Below are 24386 nucleotides of genomic sequence, written 5' to 3'. Positions count from 1 at the left end.
TTACATATTACATGAGATGCAGAAGAGTGAGTTTTTTTTCCCAGGGATCACTTTACCAGAAGGCAGCAGACTGAGGCCAGGCAGGGCTATGCTGCTTCTCTGTGTAATCAGTGGTTTTATCTAAAGTAGATTATAGACTTATTGAAATTTGCCGTGACCCATTCGCGTCTCTCTCTGCTGGGGCTGTTCGGGGTAATTTCCTTATTGGGATGGCTGGTGTCACAGAAGTAAAAGACCTGAACTGATGAGTGAAAACAGCTGCAGGTGCCGCTCCCAGGAGGTGGGGGGGCACTCACTGTTACATTATTACATATAAATAACTAATAATATGTGCACTGTGTACAATCCATGTGCAAGACCATGGACAGCAGCTGACAACGAAGATTTTGGAATGAAAATTAATTGAGGAATTAATGAAAAACATTCCAAATAAAGTTTTTATAAAACAGAACACTAAAAATTAGGATAAATACATTTGCACATATTGCATACACACACATATCTTTGTGGGGACTCTCCACTCAATTCTATGGGGAAAACTCTAATCCCAATATGACGACTTTAACTCCTAACCAGCTCTAACCTTAACCATAAGTAACCAAACAAAATATGAGACTTTTCCCGTTTTTAGTTTTTTGATTGCATTCACAGATCTTTGTGAGGACCTGAAAAATGGTCCCAACAATGTCAAAATAACACATTTTTACCACATTGTGGGGGACATTCGGTACCCCAATGTAATATAAACCTAATCCACACACAATATATATATTTTTTAGAATGTATATGCGCAGCGTGTACGTATCGTATACAGGACAGTACTAGATTCTCAGAGCATGGACATGCATCCCCCAACATAGCTGAGTTGCTTACATTGTCTGTTAGGTCATTTTATGCTGTCTGTTTTGTGGCTGATGTGCTGTTGATGAGCTGGTGCCATTATACCAGTGGGTTGGTAGTTGTATCCTGTGTGCCTGCATGTGTGTGTTTGTAGGAAGATGCATTTGAGGTGTGAAACTGACACGTCACCCCAGCAGGAGAAGCTCAGTCCGCAGGGGAGGAGCCAAGCAGCAACGTAAGCTTTTGTTGATGGGAGGACAGAGTGGTAGCAGTTCCGTTTCCTCCCTATGTGGCCGGTCCAGCCTCCTCCAGCTCTCAGGCTGCTCCACCTCCTCGCCTCACGGGCACAGTCACAGCGACATGTTCTGTGTTTCAATGGAGGCTCCCTCCTTTAAGAGCGTGACCCTGACGGTAATGAGCTCCATGGCAGGCAGGGGAGCAGGCTCACGTTACTGGCTCGTTTTGTTTGGTTTGTTTGTCTGCTGCTGTGTTTTCGTTCTTGTAGTCACCAGGCCACATGTTGTCTGAGGTTGATTGCGAGGTATTATGAGGTGCTGGATGTTCTCCTTTCAGAAATGTATCAAGTAGCGCTACCATTTGCCCGCTAGCTGCAGGGACATGTGCTCCACAAGGACGGCACTTGAAACATTCTTAACTGCCCTTCAGGACTGGAAATTAACTCGACCACTCACCTGAGGCAAGTCATTTAGACATAGGCCGAGTATAAAAACTGAAGAGTGTCCCTCTGCCCAGTAAAAACTGAACTAACCCAGTTAGCTAGTAGCAAAAATTCAGAAGTCCCACCCTTCTGGGTTTGTGAAAGAATATTATTAGTAGGTGGTCATTGTGTTTCTGGGGAGTCAAATCTACGGTGTTCAGGTTCTGCTCAGTGTCTCCTAAAGTCCAATTCCCATGCCAGCAAGATGGCTGTGCTTTTTAAACTTCACCCTTTCACCCTGGAGGCTTCTGGGAACAGCTGTGATGGTCATGGTTGATGCTGACTGGTTATTCATTGATTATTTGACAGTGCCCAGATTGAATGAGCAAGCACATGTTGCATTGTTCCCAGATGTGCATGTAGCTGTCACAGGTATTTATTTAATACTAGCATATCAGTTAGACACGCAGTGACATGAGACAGGAAATACTTCATTGATCCCAGGAGGAAATTCTTGTGCAAACAGCAATGAGATACATAAAGTGCACAGATATGAACATACAATGCAAAACAAAGACATCAAATATCAGGCCAGTGTTTCTGTCCTTATCTGTTGGTATCTTGCCACAATATTAAGCCAGTACTTGCCCTTGTGTTTTAGCATCTTGGTGGGATGTAGCATCAAACCAGTGCTCCCATCTTTGTATTTTGGCATCTTGTTGGGATGTAGCATCAAACCAGTGCTCCCATCTTTGTATTTTAGCATCTTGGTGGGATGTAGCAGCAAACCAGTGCTCCCATCTTTGTGGTTTAGCATCTTAGTGGGATGTAATATCAAACCAGTGCTACCATCCTTGTATTTCAGCATCTTAGTGGGATGTAATATCAAACCAGTGCTCCCATCCTTGTATTTCAGCATCTTAGTGGGATGTAGCATCAAACCAGTGCTCCCATCCTTGTATTTCAGCATCTTAGTGGGATGTAGCATCAAACCAGTGCTACCATCCTTGTATTTTAGCATCATTGTGAGATGTAAAGCTTTGTTTTATTTATCTGTTTAGCATCTTATGGGGATGTCAAGTCCATGATTCCATGATGTCTTTTAGCATCTTCATAAAGTCGACTGCTCCAGGCCCAAAGTCTGTGTCTAGCCAGAAGCAGCTCGCACACTTTGTACATGGATGAATAAGCACATAGGCTTTCAGTCCGGCATGGTAAAAATAGCTGTACTTCAACTTAGTCATTATTTAGAGAGGAGCTCTCCTCCACTTCCATTTCCAGCTTCTGCTGGCTTGTGTTTGCAGCTTTTTGGCTCCTCTGTATAATGCTTGTCTGAAATTCCGCTGTATTCTCTGGATATCCGGCTTGACCTGACCTTTATTTACCTTTTGTTCAGTTGTTTAGCAGTGTCGCGTCCATGGGAGTCGAGTCAGGAAACACCCCACACCTTTCCATTTCTCTCTCCCAGTTTACACACCCGTTCTGTCAGCACGCATCTGGGAGTCCTCCGTAATCTGTGGACGATGTTATTTAGCTGTAAATAGAGAAGTTAGAACAATGCGACCCCACCTCCACAGGCAATGTGTTGTCATCAAACAAACACGACAGTTCATTAGATACTCAGTACATGTGGGTCACATGTCATTAAGAGGCCGTTAATGAACTGGGGAATCGAGTATGGAGGGAGGGAGCAGCTAAGCTGAATTCAGGTTTGTGAATGAATGGCAGATTGAGCCCTGAAAGTCCCCTGTGGCTTGATGGATGTGCTGTCATGGTGCATTTTGCTCATCCTTGGAACACCTTACAATGGGCATGGAGGGCCATGTGGAGAAAACCCCACCCCAAAGTAACTCCTGTGGCAGATCGCACCGTCCCTGGCCCTAAATTCTACCACCAGTTGTGTGTTTCATATAGGCTCCGCCCCCTTCAGACATGATTGGTTGTTGCCATACAAGCCGGTCTTACACATGCATCTGTGACTGGATCAGTTGTATGGATGTGGCCATGCTCATGTTACATTCTGTGAGGCTGCTGTTGTCCATGCTATAACATTAATACCATTATAACATGTTGTGCCTGTAATGGCCAATCAGAGGTAGTGAGGCTGACACGTCGGTGCAGCATAAACGGGGTTATAAGAGAGAAGAGGCAGAGGAAGCTGCTGCTGACTCAGCTCTCACTGTGCGGGGTGGCAGTGAGGGTGGGCTGTCTTACTTATCATAAGCCCAGCAGCCCGCCATGCACCCCTGAGAAGCTTTTCATTCTGGCAGTGTCATAAATCAGCACACGGCTGATCCAGTTAAAGCCACGTGCAGCCGTCTTTATTCAATTTGGCCTTCCCAGGGAGGAAGACATCGAGGGCAACAATCCCTTATTGTGTGCTGAGAAAGCCGTAGGGCGCGGTCCCGCCTGATGTGAGGCAGATCAGTCGCAAGTATGATTCACTGGAGGAGTTCTAGTAGAGTATGGATTTCTATGAGTGCATTTCTAGTATAGTATAAATCTAGAAATGTTCCTAGTAGATCAACAGGCAACAGCCAGATTATGGAAAACAAACCTTTCAGAAACTAGGAAGTGTATTTTTTTTTACATCTTGAATTACAGAAATAGGATCTTTTTGCTATTTTCTTGAAAGAAAGTGACTTAGTGGACAAACAATGAACATGCACCTCCTGTTTCTAGACATAAATGTGAAACAAAACAACAATTCATTTTTTTAATAACAGTGTGTCTTCCTCTGTGAAGTTAAACCTGCCAGGATACAAATACGACAGTGACTCCCTGAAGTCCTCTAAAATCTAAATGTGAGAATGGTATTTTTTAGCAAGTATTGGTTAATTTTGGAGTACACTGATGAATATCTTATTGCTTAATAATGGCATACTGTATTCACTTTCGCTGTGCTATATTGTAGTATTATATTTTTCATGTTACAAAACAATAGTGTTGTCATATTCTGTGAACAGTAGGACCAAAGAATGGAACAATGTGCTTTTTTCCCCAATATGATTCGATAAACAGTATGGGGTTCATAATTTCATACCTCCACAATACCTAAAAAAAAAAAACTGATTACAAGAAAGCATGACTGTTGGGAACAAGTGTGCTACATCCAACATAATAAAAATATTCAAAAATGTAAATAAATAATATTATATAGCAGGCGTATAAACAAGTTTAAATGTAAATTTCCCATAATAACCAAAAGATAGGGACAAAAGGCAAACCTGTTTCTCTCTATGCGATGCTGGAAATAGAGCCTGCTTTCATTAAAAACTGCAGCGTGTAGTTTGAAGTGGCAAAAGAGACTTAACAGGAGCCACTGCGCCCTCTGCTGCGCCAGTGAAACTGGTTATGCAGTTTCCCAGTTAAAGCTTTATTTCAAAGGTTGTACAGCAGACCACACAATACAAATAGCTGGATGTTTGTACCACGATGTATTAAACTGTGATATATTTTCCCATCCTTAGTAGTACCCACCGAGAGCGTAATGAGCATAACGTGGGAAGGAATGCCCATGTCATCATGTGGCTTAACCGCCATACCAAGCCTGCCTGTTGTCAAAGGCATCCAACTCCTTGCAAATCAGGCCCGTCTGCCTTTTCCTGCAGTAAAAGTGTAACTGAGACGAATGCCTTGTGCTTTGCACTTCATTTACATGAGATTTTAATGTGGCACCGCTGGGTGTGTTGGAACCCATTGGGTCCGGCCCAGGTACCTGCATATTCTCCCAACGTTCAGGTTAAGGGCTGACTGTGAAGCTTCTGCAGCATGCAAGTGAAGGTGTCTGTTTACATGAAAATCCTGTCCCATCCACACTGCAGGCGGGCACCACCCTAATTTAATAAGTGGGTTTTGAAAATGGATTTCAGTGTTTTATTATTTATTAGTCCGTCTTGACCTCTGAATGTTTAGTGTAAGTGCTGGTGCTTATGCTTGATATAGATGATGTACTAAGTGAGACATTTACATTGCATTTATTTATATATTGGTGTATGTGCCTGATAGGACCTCTGTGTCCCGTTCAGCGTGTGCTTTAATGCAAATTCTTGGTATGGGTGACATTTTGAAATGATGATATATTGAGGTATGTGCCTGACAGGACCTCTGTGTCCTGGTTCAGGTCATTCTACTGTCCTTGCTGATTCATACCCTAACCCCCTCCTCTCTCATCTGTCCACCCACCTCCGGCCAGGATGACACCTCAGTGAGCAGCGAGGACCTCGAAATGAACGACCCCACGTGGATGTCCACCGACCGTGGCCCCACGTCGGACATGAGCCCCCCCCATCCTGGAGCACGGTCACACAGCCCTGAGACCGGGCATAAGGACGAGGATGGTAAGGCATCTCACTCCTCTCATGCTTTCGGGGGAACTCTACTGGCATGGAATGAATAGCCATGATGCTTGTGCAACAAACATACAAATATACACTTTTATAAAAATCTGGAAGCAAATTGACATTGTTTCAGACAGATAACATGCAGATAATAGGATCTGAGTATTTCTGACTATTGTGTACCTCATGTTTCAGCCTCAGTTTCGTTCTTTAGTGTATAATCTTTTGTACATATTCACACTAGCACACACAGCGTGGGTAAATGTGAGAGCCAGTGGGGGTTCTGTGAGTGGAGAGGAATGGCAGTTAAGGGGGGTCTTAGATTTGGGTCAAGCAGCCTCTTCCGTTTCAGTACTGACATGGATGTGGGTGGGACTGAATATGAATATTAGCAGAGTTGCTGGAAAGAGAACGGCCTTTGTGTGGAGGCTGGCAGAGCTGCTGCATTACGACAGGGTTTCTGTGAAGGGGGGTGCATTGCTGGTAAAGTGGGTGGGGTTTTGTGGATATGGGCAGGGCTACTGCAGAGAGGGTGGGGTTTGCGTGGAGATGGGCAGGCCTGTGGTAGAGAGGGTGGGGTTTGTTTGGAGATGGGCGAAGGTGCGGTTTGTGTGGAGATGGGCAGGGCTATGGCAGAGAGGGTGCGGTTTGTGTGGAGATGGCCAGGGCTATGGCAGAGAGGGTGGGGTTTGCGTGGAGATGGGCAGGCCTATGGCAGAGAGGGTGTGGTTTGTGTGGAGATTGGCAGGGCTATGGCAGAGAAGGTGCGGTTTGCGTGGAGATGGGCAAGACTATTGAAGAGAGGGTGTGGTTTGCGTGGAGATGAGCAAGACTACTGTAGAGAGGGTGTGGTTTGTGTGGAGATGGGCAGGGCTATGGCAAAGAGGGTGGGGTTTGTGTGGGGATGGGAGGGCTACTGCAGAGGGAGTGTGGTTTGTGTTGAGATGGGAGTGCTACTGCAGAGGGGGTGTGGGTTGCGTGGAGATGGGCAAACCTATGGCAGAGAGGGTGTGGTTTGTGTGGAGATGGCCAGGGCTATGGCAGAGAGGGTGGGGTTTGCGTGGAGATGGGCAAGACTATTGAAGAGAGGGTGTGGTTTGTGTGGAGATGGGCAAGACTACTGTAGAGAGGGTGTGGTTTGTGTGGAGATGGGCAGGGCTATGGCAGAGAGGGTGCAGTTTATGTGGAGATGGGGCAAGCCTACTGTAAAGAGGGTGTGGTTTGTGTGGAGATGGGAGGGCTACTGCAGAGGGGGTGTTTGTGGAGAACGGGAGGTTCTATTGTGGGGGGGTTGTGGAGATGGGCATGGCTACTGCAGAGAGGGTGGGTTTTTTTGGAAATGGGCAGGACTACTACAGAGAGGGTGGGGTTAGTGTTGATATGGGTAAGGCTACTGCGGAGGGGGGTTTGTGGAGATGAGTAGGACTACTGCAGAAAGGGTGGGGTTTGTGAAGATGGACAGGGCTACTGCAGAGAGGGTGGGGTTTGTGTGAACATGGGCAGGACTACTGCAGAGAGGTAGGGTTGTGTGGAGAGGCCCTGGGCTACTGTGGAGAGGTTGGGGTTTGTTTGAAGTTGAGCAGGGCTACTGCAGAGAGGGTGGAGTTGGGGTACCGTTTTGGGGTGGGACTGGAAATGGTAACATTGTCGAACGACAATATAAATAGCCTGCCTTTGAAACGCAATACAACCATCAATACAACCACGTCTTGAAAACAGGACAAATAATAATGGATGGATGCTTGGATAAATGAAGTGACCCAAGCTTCAACTGCGATCTTGTCGGAAGAACCATCAGGATAGCATAAAAAGAAATGAAGTATTTTGTATAATATATTAGGACCTAGGAATACTAGGTATTGGGAAATTCATAAATATTGCAATGTGATTTTGTTGTAATAAATATTTGGGGTATTTATAAAACAAAAAAAAAAAGAGTTCAACATAAATTTCACTACTACCGGGTTGTAGTACCATACTTTTGGTACTTTCTTTAAGTACCAAAATTAAGGTACCTTGTTCAGTGGAAAAGCATCCTTTGAAGACAATGCAGAATTATGAAATGCTTGAGTCTCCCTGGGGAAAAGTAGGAGCACTTGATTTGATCTAGCTGATGCAGAAGAACCATTGTAATTTAGTATTGAGATCGCATAGAGGTGTGAATCGAAATCACTTTCTTTTAACGATTAATTTTATAGTTCAAATGCTAGGTGTCAACAGCTGATCACAGGAAGGTATATTCAACATCATTTTTAAGTCAGTAGTGTGTGTTTTGCTTTGACTGATAGACAGACAATGTGTGTTGCGCTCTGGCTGACAGATAGACAAATGGTGTTTGTTGTCCTCAGTCTACTAGACAGTATGTTTGGCTCTGACAGACAGGCAGTGTGTATTGTACTCTGACAGACAGACAGACAGGCAGTGTGTGTTGTGCTCTGGTTGACAGACAGTAAGTGTTTTGCTCCGACTGACAGACAGACTGCATGTTGTGTTCTGACTGATGGGCAGTGTGTGTTGTGTTGTGCTCTGGCTGACAGTGCATGTTTGGCTGTGACAGACAGACAGTGTGTATTGTGTTGTGACAGACAGACAGGCAGCGCACGTTGTGCTCTGGCTTACAGGCAGCGCGTGTTGTGCTCTGACAGATAAACAGGCAGTACGTGTTGTGCTCTGGCTGACAGGCAGTGTGTGCTTTGCTCTGACAGACAGTGTGTGTTGTGTTTTAGCTGACAGACAGACAGAGTGTGTTGTGCAGATCAGCTGCCAGAATCCTTCAGAGTGAAGCCTCTTTAATCTCTGCATTTGTGTGTGTGTGTGTGTGTGTGTGTGTGTGTGTGTGTGTGTGAGAGAGAGAGAAAGAGAGAGAGAGAGAGAACAGCTTATCTGTTCTTTTCGAGATGTCTGGAAGAGACCACAAAACCACAGGAAATTGGTGGCAACAGATATGGAGGAATATGAGCATACTTTACACTGATTCAGCACTCTGCACCATTATTGTCTTATTAATGTCTTATGTGCAGTGTTCTTGGTAGTGGTTATCAGTGTAGTGCCCTGAGAGGTGGTTATAAGTGCAGTACTTTGAGCACTGGTCATATGTGCAGTCCTCTGAGCTGTGGTCATGCATGCAGTGGTTCTATGTACAGCGTTCTGAGCAGTGACAATCGGTGCAATGCTGTGAGCAGTGGTCATTAGTGCGGTGCTCTGAGCAGTGGTTATATGTTCATGGGTGCAATACTCTGCACTGGTCATTAAGAGTACAAATTGTTGGCCCCAAGGTGATTCAGTTTGATTATGATTATAGAGGGAACAAGTCGATGCACTGGAAATCTTTCATATCTATCACGATTCGGTTTGATTTATCAATAAATGTAATAAATTTATTTTGATAACCTAAATTCAAACTTTTGTAACTTGACCAGGGGGCGGCATGGTGGTGCAGTGGTTAGCACTGTTGCCTCACACCTCTGGGTCCCAGGTTCGAGTCTCCACCTGGGTTACATGGGTGCAGAGTTTGCATGTTCTCCCCATGTCGTCTTGCGGTTTCCTCTGGGTACTACGGTTTCCCCCCACAGTCCAAAGACATACAGAGGCTGATTGGACTTGCTAAATTGCCCATAGGAGTGCATGTGTGTGTGAATGTTGTGTGTGTGCCCTGTGATGGGCTGGCCTCCCCATCCTGGGTTGTTCCCTGCCTTGTGCCCATTGCTTCCGGGATATGCTCCGGACCCCCTGCGACCCAGTATGATAAGCGGTTTGGAAAAGGGATGGATGGATGGATGGATGTAACTTGACTGAAAAAAATCACAAATATTACCATGGGAACTTAATCACACATGATTAATGGAATACAGAAGAAAATATAATCTCAAAGCATTGATTTTCATTACTATTGTTAAACAGGAAGAACATGCCAGTGTAAAATTGTCAAAGGGTCAACTGCTGAACTGTACGGAAAAAAATTAAACACATTAAAGGAAGCAGTACCTAACTAGAGGGGGTAGGTGCTGTCATGCTTACTCTACCCTCCCATGTGCCAGTGCTGCCAGTGTGTCAGCTGGACGGGGTGGGGGGGGGGCGGTCCACTCGAATATGGGGATATTTTCCATGTGGAAATGAGGCAGAATGGCTGTCTGAGCCACCTAGTGGCTGCTTGCTGCATATGGGTGTATTTAAATTCTTGTGGCTGAGGGTGGGAAGGGGCCTAATGTTAAAAGCCCTCCCAATGCCATTTCCCTCACTTTCCTGTTCTGAAGCTTTATCTTTTAATGCTTTAAACTCTCATTTTCACTCATATTTCCACATTTAAAGAATGAGTCCCTTTGCACATATTCTAGCAGTCTGTTTACGTGAAGTTACACTAGTGGCCAAAAATTTGGAAACGGCCAGCATTTTTGGCATTATACTTTAAAAATGACTGCACGAATATCGCTGTTAATGTTTATAAACAATCAAAGAATATTACCAATATCATACATTGAATGATTAAATAATTTAACTGGAGCCACAGTTGAATAAAGTTCTGCAATCTCTAATAATTGGAAGTGTTTCCACAGTTTTGGCTACTGGTGTACTTGAAGTCCTGACCTCTAGATATGCACTCACAGAGCAGTGACCCTTCACTAAATATATGTTTCAGGCTGATGGGGCTTTTCCACCAGCATATAGGAACTGAGCTGTACCTGAGCCGTTCTGCAAAAAGAGTCTAGTTACAGCACGGTTCCAGCTCGCTTTGGTTTTCTACTGCAGAAAGGTCGGGCCGATAAAGACGTTGCCGATTTTGGAGCGGCAGAGTGATGTAAAACAGAAAAGATGCTTATTTACTGTTCACACGGTGTACATCATGATTTACTATGTGCTAATATCTCCTAGCACATATGTGAGAATCGCTGTTATGCAAGCGTTAAACGCTAGTGGAATTAGCATTTGCCTGCGTAAATTTGCTTTACGAATCCATTCTGTTCAGTTTTTCTATACTACTTTTTGAAATAGAATGTTGGAAATTTTTAAGTTCCACGTTTTTGAGAATGCATCAATACATAGTGATGTGCAATACCACTAATAATGAATAATATATGGAATATATACCCTTTTTTCTTCATAATCCATGTGCAGAACATCGATGTAGATCAATCATACAGTGGTGACACAACCAGCGTGGTTTGGTCACACTTATGGCCCTGCTAGTAAGCTGGGCCGTGTCAGCAGGGGTACGGCTCGCATAATGTACAATGGAAAACGGTGATGTGCAGTGCAGCTTGGTTCTTGGTGGCAGTGGAAAAGTGCTATAAATGCCACTATATTAGGAGCTTACAGTGAAGAGCATGATCTTTCACAGTGCCCTCTGCTGCTTGCAGGTGGCATTGCACCACATCCACATGGCACCCATCGAGTTTGTGCGTGTGACTCGTGCATGTGCATGTCACGTGATTAGTTGTGACTCGAGTTTGTGACTCAAGTCGCACTTGAGTCGCTCTTAAATTCACTTCCGACTTCATTTGCAGCTTGTTATTTTCTGATTCGTAAAACGCTCCCCAAACTGTAATGGCGTTAAACACATCACACTGTGCAGCTGTGCACAGAGCATTGCTGCACATTGTGATGTGCGGTAAGTGTGTGTGTCTGTATATACAGCCAGAGAAGCGTGATGTCAGGCGATATCAACAAACAACACGCTTCTTCTGTTTTGCCACAAGTACAAATTTGGACTCGGTCAGGCAAAGCACAGGATATTCCAGATGTTATTGCGAGTTTTATTTTGCATTAGAAGGGACCACTAAGAAGTAGGCATGGCTTAACCTGTGTCATAAATTATATATACATTGTTTTGTTATACAGTGACACAGGTCGACATCTTTAACCATAAATCTGATAATTTAGCAGATGTGTCCCAAAAACACCTTTTTGTTTCTGACATACCCTTCCAAGTCAATCTGTAATTTCTTACAACTACTTGACTTGACTTGACTTATAAACTGCCCGTACCTCTTCGTTGTGCCCCATGTTAATTATCTGCCGTTCCGTCACGCAAATGTAATGGTTTTTAATAAAGTAAAAACACAATGCCAGCAAATAATCCGATTCAACAGTATTATCTCTGACCGTTTATCCATAACTAAAAGAACAGTACCACTGCATACATTATATTAACTTTTAAACATGGAGTTTGTGGTGCCACTTGCATAATCATTTATTCAAGTACACATCGATTTTATCTATTAACTGTTTCTGCTTTAGAATTATATGTAAAAATGAGAATCAAGATTTACTTTAACCTGCACTTACTTTAGCAGCGTGACAAAGGGGGTCTGGGTTGTACTCATTCATTAACCAATCACATCACTTTAACGTAGTTGGGGGCGGAGCCCAGCATGGTTTGGTCTGGCTCTAGAGCAGGGCCCATCTGACATGCTTTCAGCGCAGCAGTTTGTGCAAACACGCACGGCCCAACTCAGGATTTTATGGCGATATCTCCTGCGATGGATGTCTTCATCATAATGTTGTTTTTGAGAAAGTATTAATTTTAACATCTACATTTGTAAATTCTTACAAATTTTGTATTGCTCCAAAGACATTTGAAATGGCAATTGCTTTGAAGATGTGTACAAGCCTAAGGAACTATGAGACAGCAGTTTGAACTCTTCAAGTCCTGATTCCCATTTAGTCGCAATTGAAAAAAGCAAATAGGCAGTAAAATTTTTGATAAACAGTAATGTCAAATTGGAAGCACGTTTGAGAATTGGGACTTGATTCGGACTCTAATTTTGTGACTGGTGAACATCTCTACCCCCCCACAAGAAAGAATCATGTGACCGCCCCCTCACTGACGATGTCCAGGGCGACTGTCCTGCTCATTTATATACCGCGTTCGACTTTTTCCACATGTGTTTCTGCGTGTTATTATTGCACTTTGCTATTATTGTACATGGTGTGTCCATGTTCATTCTCTCACTTCCCACCCCTCTTCTGCCACTAGACGACTCCTCCTCTGAAAGCGGCAGTGCCAATGGGGTGCCCTCGCTGACGCCTCCCACAGCGGCCGGGGCACCCCCCCCTGAGGCCGAGGTGAATGGGGGCGGGGGCGCAGCACCGCTGGACTTCAGCACCACGTCCTCCTCACCCTCCTCCGAGGAGCAGCAACCCATCAACCTCGCAGCTGACCACACTGTGCCCGACGGCCTGCGCAGGAAGTACCCTGGTGGGCCTCCTCACGCCACGGAGCTGCGCCTGGACTATGGCAACAAGGTAGGGACAAAAGGCACGGGACTGGATGAGCACTGAGAGTTATCTGAGAGATATGCCGGCAAATGCCCTCAAACATCAATGAGCAGAATCATTGCTAAAGGTGATAATCAGTGGTACGTTTATCACAATGGTTTCTGAACATTGGTTTACTTATTGAAACATATTGAAATCTGTTGTTAGGTTTGATTTGTTTGTGTAGAAGTTGGTGACACACAGTTGTCATTTAAGCCCTGATAAATAAAAGCATGGAATTGTAGGTGTGCTCTCATTTTTCCATGACTCTAAATAGACTATGATGAATGTGACTGTTTTGCTCATCGGCGTGTGTGGGTGTCTGTACCATGTCCATTCCTGCGTTCCTTTCCTGCACACAGTCCCCTCAGTACAGCTCAGGGAGTTACGACTCTGTAAAGACAGAGGTGAGCGCCTCCGCTGAGGACCTAAGCACGGGCCGGGTGCAGGCAGTCGACGACGACGATGACGAGCACGACGACCACGATGACAGCGACAAGATCACCGACACAGAGGGCCTGGATCCCGAGCGGCTGAAAGCCTTCAACGTGAGGGCATAAGTCACCCTGGCGGCTTCTACCTCCTCATACACATCATTCTCTTACAGTACATTACAGACAGGTTTGCACTTAAGGCTGCAAAATCATGGGTTTGTTACATAATATCTTATTATACTGCTGAGTTGTTTGTTTTACTGTAAGCCTTCCACAAACCTTATATCCATCCATCTTCCGAATCTGCTTGGAATAATGTTGACCCAGATGACTTGTGGAGCCTGTCCAAGACTGTGTAGTGTAGAAGACAAGGAGAGACCCTGGGCAGGGTCTCATTATACTGATTAATGCTGGGAAATAGTATTATTAATGCAGCAGACATTTTGTACCAAATTGTAGGTGGGAAGTGTGTCACCTTTTAAAGCGACTGTGTCCAGACCACCTGCTGCTCCTCCCTAGATGTTTGTGAGGCTCTTCGTGGATGAGAACCTGGACCGCATGGTGCCCATCTCCAAGCAGCCCAAAGAGAAGATCCAGGCCATTATTGAGTCGTGCAGCCGGCAGTTCCCGGAGTTCCAGGAGCGAGCTCGCAAGCGCATCCGCACCTACCTCAAGTCCTGCCGCCGCATGAAGAAGGGTGGCATGGAGGTGAGGCTGTGGTGCATTACCATGTAATGCTCTCCCATTGGCTAGGCCCAGTCAAGTGCCATTGTGCCATTGGACAGCACATTACCTTTGCATTAGCAAATGCACCATCCCTAATCCTATTGATTAGGACCAGTTGAGTGCTGCTATACTATTGGATGGCACATTGCCCTGACATTACTGGCAGCATCTCTCTGTCCAATTGGGCGGCACCCTGCCTAGATGTGTCCTTTGTGCCTGCTCTCTGCACAGTGCCCAGTCAGTTCTGCTGTCCAGTGATATGGGTGCAGTACTCAACAAACACGATCGCATTGACCATAGTCACGTTCACACTACTGCACTGACCTTATATACATATATGATGCCACGCCAACCATACACACAGTGATTACTATCCCAAAGACAGAGTGCGTTTCCTTCTTCTTCCTTGAACACACGGACACAGACTCAGTGAGTGGCTACTCTCTGCAACTGGCTGTACACTGAGACTAGTTGTACACTGTGACTGGCTATCCGCTACGGCTGACCATACACTGAGACCGGCTGTACACTGCAATTGGTGACGCACTGTAACTGGCTGTTCACTGAACCTGGCTTCCCTGTCCCAGACGCGGCCGACACCGCCACACCTCACCTCTGCCATGGCTGAGAACATCCTGGCTGCAGCTTGCGAGAGTGAGACACGTAACGCAGCCAAGAGGATGCGGCTGGACACCTACCAGCCTGCAGTAAGTGTGTGTGTTTGTATATGTGTGTCACTGTGTGTCTGTGTCTGTATATGTATGTCACTGTGTCTGTATAAGTATGTCACTGTGCATGTCTGTGTGTCACTGTCTGTGTCTGTATATGTGTGTCACTGTCTGTGTCTGTATGTGTATGTCACTGTCTGTGTCTGTATATGTATGTCACTGTGCATGTCTGTGTCTGTGTCACTGTGTGTCCACATATGCATGTGTGTGTGTGAGCCTGTCTGTCTGTGTGGGTGAGTGTTTGTTAGTGCCAGTGAAACTGTAAGTCTGTGTGAGTAGGCAGGTTTTGCTGTTTTTGTGGAGAGAATTTTTGAGAAACCTATCATAGTCTGCCAAAACAAAAGCCCTTTATTTAAAATCTCATCTGATTGAAATAAAATAATTCAAAGACTTACCTTCATCATCATCATTTTCCCACTGCTTTTTCTGGAGAGAGTTGCAGCTTCCCAAGCAGATCAGACTCAAGCTCCTTTTCTATGCTTGCAGACTATATGATTTTGGGGATCCCTAGATACTCCTGGGGGTGCCCTGGTTCCCCTGCCCAGGGAGGGTTTGAAACTTTTCTGAAATATTTTTATTCATTTCTGAAACCGTTTTTACCTTTTATTCGGACCATAATAAACCATGGATAACTGAAACCATAATTGATATGGGGCTGCCACTGTAAAAATTTGCCAGTTTCATTCGGCATATTTCGTAAAAATATCTTCATGTACACATTGATGATTTTTCGCATTGTAATCTTTTTGTTTTTAATCTTTTGCATGTTTGTATGCTGCTGAGCATTGCTGTGAATGTGTTGTGGTGTTTGGTGTACATGCGCTGTGCATGCTCCAGTGTAGGCACATGTTACTATCTTTATATGAAATAACAGTGAAATACTGTGCCATTGACTTTACACAAGGTTTTTGTTGGTCAATTACACAACTGCTTTCCGCTGCCCCATGATAGCAGTGCACCAACAACACACCCCATTCCACCTCATTTTAAAACTGACAAGCCCATGGGGCCCTCAGATGGGCACAAGTACATCTGCTATTCAGAAATCGATGAGCACTGGACAGGAGAATGACAACCGCATCAGGCTCATGCTAGCCAAGATACCTGCGTCAGGCCTGGCATCGCTTTGTGTCGGATGTACAATGGGGCCCATAGACTGAATAGTAAACTGCAACCATCATCTTCCAATATATCTCTGGCTTCACCACCAGTTTGCTCAGTGCTTCATGGCCTCAGATTTGGAGGTGCTGACTTTTATCTCCGCCGTTTCACACGCACCATGAAGTCGCTGAGGTACATCCTGGAGGTCATGGGTAGATGATGCCAAAACTACAATGTTCTTAAAGGATTTATCGGTACATTGCTTTATTGTAACATGTACAGTGAAGTTCTTACTTGCATGCTAGTACACAGATTCACAACAACCTCACAAGACACACAGGACAGTAGACATTAAGTTTAATCCTGTAACGTGAGCAGCATCATCACTGGACCAGCTCTTTACACACAGCAGAGGAGTTTAAGTATCTTGGGATCTTGCTGACGAATGTGGGAAGAATGAAGCAGGAGATTGACAGGCTGATCAGTGCAGCATCAGCAGATATGTGGCCATTTTATTGGTTCTGGTGAAGAAAGATTCGAGCTGAGAGGTGAAGCTTTCGATTTACCGATCGATCGACATTCCTACCCTTTCCTATGGTCACAAGCTCTGGCTATTTCTTAAAATAATGAGATTGCAGATACTAGCGGTGAAAATAGGCATCCTGTATAGGGTGTCTGTGCTCAGCCTTAGAGACAGGGTGAGGAGCTCAGGCATTTAGGAAGGCCACTGCTCCTCCGCATTGAAAGGAGCCAGCTAAGGTAGTTCAGACGTCTGTCTATGGTCCTCCTGGATAGCTCCCTAGGGATGTGCTTTGGGCATGAGAACACCTGTATATCCCCTCTGAGGAGCTGGAGGAAGTGGCTGGGGAGATGGAGTTCTGGGCATCCCTGCTCAGACTGCTGCCCCCGCTAGCCAGACCTGGATAAATGGCTGAGGATGGATGGATGGATGGATGGGTGAATGGACAGATTCTATATTCTATAGGTCTTCTTGCTAATCTGTATATGTAGTTTTCCGTATCCTAAGTGCTTATTGCCCCCTCCTGTTGCCCCAAAGGAAGAGCAGATTGCCCTTGACAAACCCAGTCTGCGGGACCCAGCCACGCTAGCACACTCTGCCTACTCCCTGGCCGCCTCCGTCTACTCCCAAGAGCAGCTCTACACCAACGGCGGCCTCAACTACAACTACCGTGGTTATGGTCCACAGCACACCACCCCTGGGTCCACTGCCACCCCACAGACTAATGGTAACTGCCTTTGGCCTGCATGCACCGGGACTCCGTGTCTGTGAAACCATCCAGTGCTTGCCATCCAGTGCTTGCCATCCAGTGAACTTTCTGCTGCACCCAGTGTTAGGGTCTCTCATCTGGTAGATGGGTTATAGTGGTCACTGTTGGGCACCGGGTCTGTTTTGGGGGGCTGGAGGCGCACTATAAGTAATAAGGATTATTATTATCTACTCAGGGCCCACAGACCTCAGCATGAAGTCCATGGCGCCCGGCAGCTCCAACAGCCACGGGCCAGGTGGAGGGGGAGGGGGTGCCTCGGCTCAGCTGAGCGCCCCCGAAGTGGCAGCAGTGCGGCAGCTCATCGCCGGTTACCGCGAGTCGGCAGCATTCTTGCTGCGCTCAGCGGACGAGCTGGAGAGCCTGATCCTGCAGCAGAACTGAGAAGCTGCCCCAGCCCCCCACCCCCCAAAAGCACCCGCCGTTCATCACCCATCTACCCGCACCCCATACATGCACAGACAGTGCCATAAACGCACAGATACACTCACGGTCATACACACACTCGCACAGAGCTACACAAACGCATAGCCATAAACACAAAGACACACACACACAGCCACACATAGAAATACACAGACGGAGACACGCATAGAGTCACACATAGAAATGCACAGACAGAGACGCACAGAGTCACACACGACAGCCCACACCTGTTTAGGAACAGTTTCTGCTCCGTAGTACTTTGTCTGACTCAGAAACACACACATCACAGAAAAACAAGGAAACAAATGAACACAGAGTTGAGTAATGCATTGATAGAGATGAGACTACCTAACGGAGTGTCAGCCGCCATCTTGGCACCCCCCATTTTCCCCACTGGGTGGCGCTGTGTCACACTCGCAGCAGACAGAACAGAGGAGGCCGGGACTGGCATGCGACAGGACCATCCGCTTTTGTCTGCATTTTATACAAGCTGCTCCCAGCCTCCTAACTGGCATTTTACAAAGACAATGATACTTTCAAGTCAAAAGAAGGTTGTTCTAATTGACCCAGTCCGTGTCACAACCTGCTGACTGAAAGACGGCACTCCTGGGTGCGGAGGACGAACATCTGCCAAGAAGCAAAGCGTAAAGGAGGAAGAGGAAGATGAGAAGGTCGGCCGTGACCTGTACATAATCTCTCGGTGTCCCTGCACTTTTCACACCCCCCCCCACCCCCCGTGACTCAAGCCTCCTGCCATTTCACACATGAAGATACCTCAGAACCACAGTACTCACTGTTTTTTTTGCGCTTTTTTTCCCCAGACTTGGTGTTTAAAAGCAACAGTTATCTCATTATATTTTCTACAAAAAGGAAAGATTTAAAAAAAATGCTGAGATTTAGAAAGTTCAAAAATATAATTTCTATGATTTGACTTGTAAAGGGAAAGCTTTAGCATTGCTTAGACCCATATGTATATATTGCAGCTACCAGTTATGGTAGTCATGCTTGGCTATGAAAGCCTGGAGTCTGGCGCCCCCTATAGATCTGAAACTGCATAGGCTTTGGTCGGTACTCCCTGAGCCCCCAGAGTGGCTGGATGTCTCATCCTGCAGACTTCAGCACCGGCTGTTTCTCTGATCTCTGAAATGGCGCCTGGATCGGCAGCGGTTTCCTGGCCGACGGGGTTGCCATGTTTGGGGGGATTTGCTGTTCCTGCCCCACACAGCCGGCCCTTTGCTCCAACACCCACGCAGCCCACTCCCCCACTCCCCTCGGCCCCTCCCCACTCTCCCGTCGCATGAGTCGGTTGCGCTCTGCTGCGGATAAGCAGGAGCGACGGCCTCGTTCCCACGCGGCCTGCCGCACCTCGGTTGCTGCTACGAACCTGTGGACCTCAAGCCAAGACTGCTGGTTCCTGCACACCTCAAGCTTGCAAGAGAAAGAAGGACAATGCAACAAAAAATGCAATTGACAACAAAGCCAAAACTGGAGCTGATAACACAACAATCTAACGCTTTGTTCTTTTTCACTTTTGTCCTTCATTTTTATAATTGAGACAGTCTGCGATTCTCCAGGACGGACTCCCCTTACGCCACCTTCACCACAGCGCCCGCACACTCATTGGCTGCCTGAGATCTTGGGCGGCTCCTCACAAGTCCTCACTGCCCAGTTGCTCCTGGTGACGCCCCATCGCCTCCCTCTGTGGTCCTAATATGACACACATGGATGCCCGCTGGTGGCCCACAGGAAGACTGGTGTCTTTCCCCACCAGTCACTTAGCTGGATGCTTTCCCAGCTCATGTTCCTTGCTCTTCGATTGCTTGTTGGGCGAGGTACTGCAGTAAAGATCATTGTCAGCGAATATTCTCATGAAAGAGAGTCCAGTTTGATAAAAAGATTAAACGCATCAATCCCATGGCTGGCCAGTACCTCCAGTGTGTGTGCGTGCGCGCGAGTGTGTGTGTCCGTGCGTGTGTTTGTGTGTGAGTGTGTAAATGTACCTGACATTCATTGTAGTTCTCCTGCACTGTGTCTTTCAAACCCGCAGCACGTTTGGGCTGCACCATGAGCATCGTGTGGCTTGGGTGGGGGTGGGGGGGGGGGGATGTTGACACTCGTGCCCTGCTAGCTGGCTGCATCACATTCCTCTCGTAGACTGAGACTCTCGCTGTGACTTTAACGTGTAGCTCTTGCAAAAAGCCAACTCATCCCCAGTGACACTAAACTCATACATCACCAGACACACAAAAATGGCATTAGACAATCCTGGACGTGTAGCGTGTCTCCTGTGCAGCATTCTGCTTGCTGTGCCCCCCACCCTCGCTTCCTGTGTGCTGGGCTGTCACATCATGGTAGCATAAGTCCTTCAGACCTGCTCACGTGGGACATGCAAACAGCCTCCAGCGCCCTGTCACCGGTTTCTGTTTTTAAGTGGTATTATTACACTCTGATTTTTATATATGTCTATATTTACAGAATATATTTATAGAGTACTGTTCTACCCCGAACGTCTTTTGTACGACGCTGATTCACAGGAAGAGTTGCCTTGCCGTCCTCTTCACACATTCCACAGCTCGGCCACTGGTGCAGCTGGCATCTCCCAATACCATCACGCTGGTCACCTTGTGCAGACCCAGCCCAAATCCTTTGGGAGGGGTACAGAGGGGGGAAGAATTATTGCGCTTTAAAAACTGCACAGAGGGTGTGACATGTTGCTGTAACAGCCGGCAGCTCTTGTGGTATGATGCCCCAAGAATCAGCGGACAGGGCTTCCATATGCAAGTGGCTCCTAGTATCACATGCTAGTGCGATCGGTCACAGATTCTGAGGAAGGAAAGATGGGTGGGCAGACGTGCTTTCTTGTGTGTGACCAGCCAGTTCTGTCACGGACGCTGGGTTGGTCAGTTTTCTCTTTGCAGCAGGATCACAAGCCACTTGAGGCTGTACAGGCTCGCTTGGGAAGGGTGAGTGTCTTGCGGGGGTGAGGGCAAGGGGGCTGCTTCCTCAAAAACAGTTTTAAGCTGTTGAGTAACTGCAGATTAGTCAATCGATGAGCCTTGTAAGGGCTATCCACCCAGCGAGTGTGTGTGTGTGTGTGTGTGTGTGTGTCTGTCTGTCTGTCTGTATGTAAGAAGTCGCCAACCAGGCATGGTGTTGGGTCAATCCTCAGTTGAGATGTTTCCTTTTTCTTTGTCCAGAGTATTGATATATATAAGTACTTATATTTTCAGAGTTGGAGCCTCACTGCCGCTACCTGCTCTCTGTCTGGGGTCAGATGTACAAGTCAGAAAAAATAAACTTTTTATTTTTCTATCAGGGCAGTGAACAGCTTCAGTCAAATCAATATGGTTCAGACCATAGCCTGGTCTATTCTGTAATTTGCCAGTGAGTTAAGGTTTTATGGTCGGTTCTGCTCAAGAATTTCATCTTTACATACCAGAAGCTGATGGTATTAACTGTTTCTCTATTTATACCTTATACTAATGTAAAACTGTATTTATACTTTATACCAATGTGAAACTTTGTAATTTTTCCCTCCCAATTCTGGACTCAGTCGAAGTGTGATGTTTACATGTACAGATTTTTGCAATTGGTTTGACTTTGTTTTTCTTTTTGTTGTCGTTGTTGCTGATGATGTCGTTTGTTGCCCTGATTCTCTGTCCCGTCTCCTATCCCCCAGACTGTATGCATTTATTCAAGAAACCTTGCGAAGTGCCGCCACACTCAGATAGGATGGCATCACACTTCAGTGACTTTAGAAGGTCACTGCAGAGTGTGGCGAGCACCCAGGGAACACTGGCAGTTTCCTCATTTTCAGCTAATCGAGACCTTGCCACTACTGGGTTCTTTCATTTCGGTTATCAGGAGCTAGTTGCTAATGTCGGCTCTCCGTCTCTCTCTGTCGCTCTGCACCTATGCATTCTTAAGGAGATGTAGTTTTGTCTGTAAGATGAACCTTCAGTTGAAAAGTTCTACCTGCACAAACACATTCAGAACTTGGAACTTTTAAATCTCACAGCTTTAATTTTTTTTTTGTTCCCAATTCTAAGGTCTCGATGTAGCAGGTCTCTCGTCACCGATGTTCCTCAGTGAATTAGAAGCCATTAACAGCCCCTGGATCGTGTTTGCCAGGGGAAACAGAACCTCAGGAAAAGATATTCCCCAAGAATTTACTTTTTTAAAAACACGTGTCTTACTGAATCAGCAGTCCACCCTCCCTCTCTAATTCCCAGTACCCTGTAATTTATGACAGATAATTATTCGTTTTTATATTTATTGTTGTGTTACGACAGTGGATCCTTTTTCCAGTATGTGTGGCTAAATATCTGAATTACAATGCAGTGCTTTTCCTGTCTAATCTGGTTCAGTCTGGCCTGAACTTATCCTGTCATTTCCAATCTGTTCCAGTCTTCTCCAGTCATATCTGATTATGTCCAGTCTGGTCTGGCTATTATTTCTTTCTCTGATCTGACACTATCCGGCCTAAACTAGTCCAGCCAGCTCATTTCCAGTCTGGTATCTGGTCTTAATCAGTCATATCGGTTTTTTTCTGATCTGATCTGGTTATGTTCAGTTTGAACCAGATGTGTCTCTTTAAAAAACAGGTGTCTTATTGGATCACTAGTCCATACTCCCAATCAAATGCCCAGTACCTTGTAATCTATGACCAATCATTTCTTTTTGTATTTATTATTGTGTTATGACAGTGAATTCTTTTTCAGTATGTGTGGCTAAATATTTGAATTCTTTAGAAAGTGTTGATATATACATATAAATATATATGTGCAACAAGTAAAAGATGAATAAGAAAATACAAAAGCGTTTATTTCTGTTTGTCCGATGCAAAAATTTTGTGGTGGGCCTTCCTGCCACCTACATATCACTCAGTTGATTGGAGGACCGTGATCACGTGTGTTTCTCCCTCACCAATCAGTGGGAGCTGATTTTTGTGTCACAAAAGTAACCCAATAAAATAAAACAATTGCTGCCATGTCAAACAGACCCCAGCATGTTGTCTTTTGTTGTGAGAGATGAGTTTGTTGGTTCACACAGTGATTTCCCCATGTGAAATCATCATTATATAATTTACCGTTATAATGATGTTCTACATGATTTCTGTATTACTGTTAGGCTGTAATTATGATGACAGGAATGTAAAAACACATTTGCACCCAGTATTTATAACCCGACTAATTAAAACAGAATTAATATGGGATTATAGAGTAATGACAATGGGACATTCTTTACAGATGTTAGGTTATTAAAATTCTGATTTTTTTTTTTCCATAGGAAACAAATGACTCCTACAAGAGCAGATTCACCAGTGTGCATACCTTCAGGTCACGTCCCATTTTTAAGCATTAATTTTAGTGAAAATGTAGAAATTTAGAGCATCTTTACTGTCCACCCATCTGCCGGACAGAGGAACAAAAAATCACTCTGATGGCTTATGGTCAAAAACCTCTCTGCTCTGTGCAAGTGGTTCTGCGGCCTGAAAGGTCTGTCACTCCAAGATGGGATCTGGAGACCCGAACGAATACTGCACCCAGCTTCCATAACTGCTTATCCAGTGAATTTAGGGAACTTACATGTTCAGAGGGATATTAACAGGTACCATTAATAGAGAATCTGCCGGCTTTCACACGTCGCCAGGGTGTTGCTGGCTCCTTCATTTGGCTCCTTAGTTTCACAGATGGTACCACGTTTTCAGGCGAGAGCAGTCTGCCTGGCTGCTATGATACACTCCCTGAAGGCATCAACTACAGGACAAAAAGTTTGATAATGTTAATTCATCCAAAATGGAAACAAGATTTCAAGGGAACAGAGCCACAGAAACACAAAACTAAATCCTCAGTGCCACTCGAATTAACATGCCTGTAGACAAACCATGGGACGAAATCGTAATTTCTGTGAGTGAAATACTGACCTGAGAGTCAACACGGGCTCTGTTCTGGAAATAACATGCTTCTGGTGCTAAAGAACATCTGCATTGCTGCGTCTGATATGTCTACGTATGAAAAACGGCAGCAGTTGTTTGATCTGTAATACTTCTGCCATGAACCATGTTATACGATGGAGATGTTCATTTAAGATTATCGTACAGCATCAGCATAGCCAATATGATCAGCTACAACCATGCGATGAAATGAACGGCCTATATGGCAAGCCATGACCAGGTAACACTGTGACCAGTCTACCAGTCCATCCCAGGACACAAGGTTGGGGGACGCCCTGGACAGGATGCCAGTCTATCACAGAACATAAGGCAGGGAACATCCTGGATGCGATGCCAGTCCATCATAGGGCACAAGACAGGGGGATACCCTGGATAGTATACCAGTCTATCACAGAGCACAAGACAAGAGACACCCTGGAAGGGATACCAGTCCATCACAGGGTACAAAGGAGGGGAAACCCTGGATAGGATGCCAGGCCTGTGGAGAGCAGCTCGGCAGATATGAATGACCATTTCACACAGAGATACTGAGGGATGAAGAGACCAAGCTCCTTGGACAGTCTTTCTAGTTGCCGCTATGACACATCACAATATGTGAGATTTAATAAACCTATTAGCCATACACGGCCAACTTCCT

At 45.6% G+C, this 24386-nt stretch overlaps 1 protein-coding gene across 1 annotated transcript in view; it reads left to right on the top strand.

The window, feature by feature from the left end:
• Positions 1 to 22790, top strand: part of LOC125747939 (nucleolar protein 4-like) — a 57649-nt gene extending 34859 nt beyond the window's left edge. Inside the window, exons 5-11 of the mRNA XM_049023601.1 lie at positions 5694 to 5838; positions 12812 to 13080; positions 13455 to 13640; positions 14046 to 14234; positions 14840 to 14959; positions 17139 to 17328; positions 17546 to 22790. Coding sequence (XP_048879558.1) covers positions 5694 to 5838; positions 12812 to 13080; positions 13455 to 13640; positions 14046 to 14234; positions 14840 to 14959; positions 17139 to 17328; positions 17546 to 17751 — 1305 coding nt within the window. The 3' untranslated portion in view covers positions 17752 to 22790. The remainder of the gene's footprint in view (positions 1 to 5693; positions 5839 to 12811; positions 13081 to 13454; positions 13641 to 14045; positions 14235 to 14839; positions 14960 to 17138; positions 17329 to 17545) is intronic.
• The last annotated feature ends 1596 nt before the right edge of the window (positions 22791 to 24386 follow it).

Source organism: Brienomyrus brachyistius, chromosome 8 (assembly GCF_023856365.1).
Source record: "Brienomyrus brachyistius isolate T26 chromosome 8, BBRACH_0.4, whole genome shotgun sequence".
NCBI lineage: Eukaryota > Metazoa > Chordata > Actinopteri > Osteoglossiformes > Mormyridae > Brienomyrus > Brienomyrus brachyistius.
The sequence above is the reverse complement of the archived record's forward strand: the minus strand, read 5'-3'. Positions and strand labels throughout refer to the sequence as shown.